Source organism: Nelumbo nucifera, chromosome 2, assembly GCF_055504915.1.
Source record: "Nelumbo nucifera cultivar China Antique chromosome 2, China Antique-T2T, whole genome shotgun sequence".
In the NCBI taxonomy this organism is placed as follows: domain Eukaryota; kingdom Viridiplantae; phylum Streptophyta; class Magnoliopsida; order Proteales; family Nelumbonaceae; genus Nelumbo; species Nelumbo nucifera.
The window spans coordinates 14664937-14668065 of NC_142650.1; the positions used below are offsets into that span (position 1 = coordinate 14664937).

At 38.4% G+C, this 3129-nt stretch overlaps 1 protein-coding gene across 9 annotated transcripts; it reads right to left on the reverse strand.

The window, feature by feature from the left end:
• Positions 1-406: 406 nt before the first annotated feature.
• Positions 407-3129, reverse strand: LOC104597125 (uncharacterized). Of its 9 annotated transcripts, none has more exons than XM_088897327.1 (4): positions 1883-3099; positions 1648-1749; positions 1025-1076; positions 407-814 (listed from the first exon to the last, which is right to left on the reverse strand). In XM_088897327.1, exons 1-4 carry the CDS (start codon positions 2024-2026, stop codon positions 741-743), a joined length of 372 nt encoding a protein of 123 aa, XP_088753453.1. In that variant the 5' UTR covers positions 2027-3099; the 3' UTR covers positions 407-740. The 9 variants fall into 9 exon arrangements, 6 of the variants coding, with proteins under 6 accessions (XP_088753453.1, XP_088753452.1, XP_088753451.1 ...); XM_088897326.1 differs by having other exon boundaries at positions 407-910; positions 1883-2909; XM_088897325.1 differs by having other exon boundaries at positions 407-900; positions 1883-2875.

Sequence of the window (3129 nt, forward strand, 5' to 3'; positions counted from 1 at the left end):
AATATTGTATATTCATCATATTAAACAAAAACAAGTGTCATAAATAAGAATTATTTTTATGCACATGGAAATATAACAATTGTAATTTGAATTTAGTCCATTTTTTAATTGTGAGGGCAAAAAATGTATTTTGTACTATTATTTTTCACTTCATCCAATTCTATCTTATTAAATGATATATTGAAGATATTTGCTCACCAATAAATTCTATTATCATATCTATATCCAATACTTTTAACAATAAATCTCATTTTTTTTTCTCAAAATTGAACCAAAAAAATGAAATTGTCCTTCTGTTTAGGTGGTGGATATGCAATTCAATCATTGGGGTCAAATGGGTAAAGCCATGATATTATAGTTAAATAATAAAAATTAAAGAAAGACAAAAACAAAAAAATGCATAATATTTGTAGAAAACATTTGGGACATCTTTAATATAAAATTATTTTATATACATAGAAATATATACAAAATTTAAAATAATTTAGATGTATATTACTATCTTTATCATCTAAAATTGCCACGTGCAAATTTACCAATTACATAACTAAGCTAAAACCAGAAAAATAAATGAAGCCATTGGAAGCCTTGTAGGCTCAATCCAGAAATAGCCATAATCCAGCCACACCTAGTAAACACAAATCCTGCAAAAGAGGGAAAAATCAACTCAATAAAATAAAAAATAAAAAAAAAATAGGTAAAAGACAAAGCAATAAGTCATTTAGTTCATCCACTTATCCTTATCGTTTCTTCTGATTGTCATGCTCATAGGGTGGCTTCAATGTACAGCTCTTTGTGTGGCACTCATGCCTTGCTATAACCCAAAAGCCAAGCTAGTTGAGAAGAAGTGATAAACATGGGTCTCCACAAGATGGTTTGCAACGTTGGTTAAGAACCATCCTGATTGTCACTTATACATAATATTGATATGTTTAGCAATTTTCGTGTCAACCATTGAAACACGAAGGCACTTCACTGTAAGAAATTCGAAAAGAAATTATTCCGGCAATATAATAAGACATACCCTTTGTTGCAGCGCTGAATACTCTTAACCACCTCCTTAACTCCTCTCGAAGCTGAAAAGAAAAATGGAGGATAAAAACAGAACAATCACAACTCACAACAAATAACCAAGGAAAGTGGAACTCTCAATTAACAGATTAAGAATAATTTTGGAAAAACAAAACCTGGTATCAATGTAGCTCCAAGGGGAAATTATATACTCAATGAATCATTGTTACATTAGATTGGAAATGTATAAACCAAGAAAACAAAAGCTTTCATGTGAAAAAAAAAGAAATAGAAAGAAAGTGAAGAAACTTTAATTGGCAACACAAAAAAAAAGAAGGAAACCATTTTAGGGTTTCTCACCGAGAGAAAGGCAGAGAAGAGAGGGCGAAAACTACTGTGATTGCTGGTTAGGGATTCGAGGCAACAGAAACTTGTCATGAGAGTGAAAGCCAAACGGTCTCGAGTAGTAAGCCATGTCCTTATCGTCCGAGAAGAAGAATGAGAAGAACCGAACACAGGTAAAGTAGAAAACCCTAAATAGAGAGAGAGAGAGAGAGAGCAAGTATGGAGTCTGGCTCGAGATAGAGGTGAGATGGGGGCGAGGAGGGAGAGGAACGAGAGAGAGAAAGACTGGACCTCAAGATTCGCTAGCGATGCGAATATTGAAGATGAGTCAATGGTGAAAGCCTGTGAAGGCCAACAATCGAGAAATGTTGAAGATGAGGCAATGGTGAAAACCTGTGAAGGCCAACAATCGAGAAATTGAACGTCAAAATTTACGTTTGGATTACAACGATCAGAATACAGAAGAAAACAAAGAAAGAAGCATTAACTGATACCACAAAACAACAATAAAAAAAATTAATGATACCTGTTCGAAACTTCTGCAGGCAAGAGAGTTGGGAAGTTTTCTTGGTAATGGGATATAGATGTAACCCTCTCCCAAACCCCTAAGCCCGCATCCGTGCCCATCCTCGGTGAAGAAGTGGGTCAGTCCGAGACCTTTGGGCTCCATTTGTGGGATGGGGAACAGAAAAAGGGAATATTCTAAAAATATTCACTTTTCTCATATTTGTTTTGAGGGAAAAAGGATGATGGAATGAGAAAAATGTGAGATGCGAGATCTCAAAATTGTGGATTTGGGGTTGCACCAAAACTGAAAAAATGACCATGCCGAAGGTCTCACGTGCATTAACAACAAAGTTTTTGCTACCTTGATGAAGCGGGGACAAATGGATCCTAGAAATCCCAGCTTGAAGGTGGCGGTGGAGGAGGAGGAGGTAGAGCCAGCAAGGCAATGATAGAAGTCGACAGTGGAGTCGGAACTTGGGCTCATAAGTACTAGTGGAGGGGGTGGCGGAGTCGGCAGCGGAAATGGCGAGGAAGGGAGAACAGGGGTAGGTGGTGTTGGGGATCGTGGTGACGGTGGAGACTGGTCTTAGCGTTAGCAAACTGCAGCAGAGCAGAATCAGTACCTCGAAGGGAGCGAAGATACATGGCATGTGTTGCAGAGAAGGAAGATAGATCTCGTCTATATCACACTCAATCACCTCCTCTACCTTCAACTCTTCAACACTGATCTCGTCTTCTTCCATTTCAGTCGAACAATCCCACTCACTACCTCTTCTTCTTCTATATGTGTCTCTGTGTCATGGGGAATCAAGAATAAACAGAGAAGAAGAAGAAGAAGAAGAAGAAGAAGAAGAGAGGAGAAAGAGAGTGGGAAAGGTGGGAGATGAAGGGGGTTCCATCGCCTCTATTCGTCTCAATCGAATGAAGGAGGAAGGTGAACAATGCCATTTCGGTCCCCTTTTACACTTTCCCATCCCATCCCATCCCAATAAAACCAAACAATGGAAAGTTAAATTTTTACACTTTCCCATCCCATCCCATCCCATCTTTTCCCATCCCACCCAAATCTTCCCACAAACCAAATAGAGCCTTGAGGTCTATAAGAGAGAGGGGAAGATGGTGGGAACATGGAATAGAAAAAAGTGAAAATCTTGAGAAGACGAACCAAAAGAGAGGAAAGAAGATGAGGGGAATAAGAAAGAGAAGAGAGAGAGAGAGTCAGGGGAGGCAAGCTTCTCCTCGGGTGAAGTCTAGAGAGAGACAGAA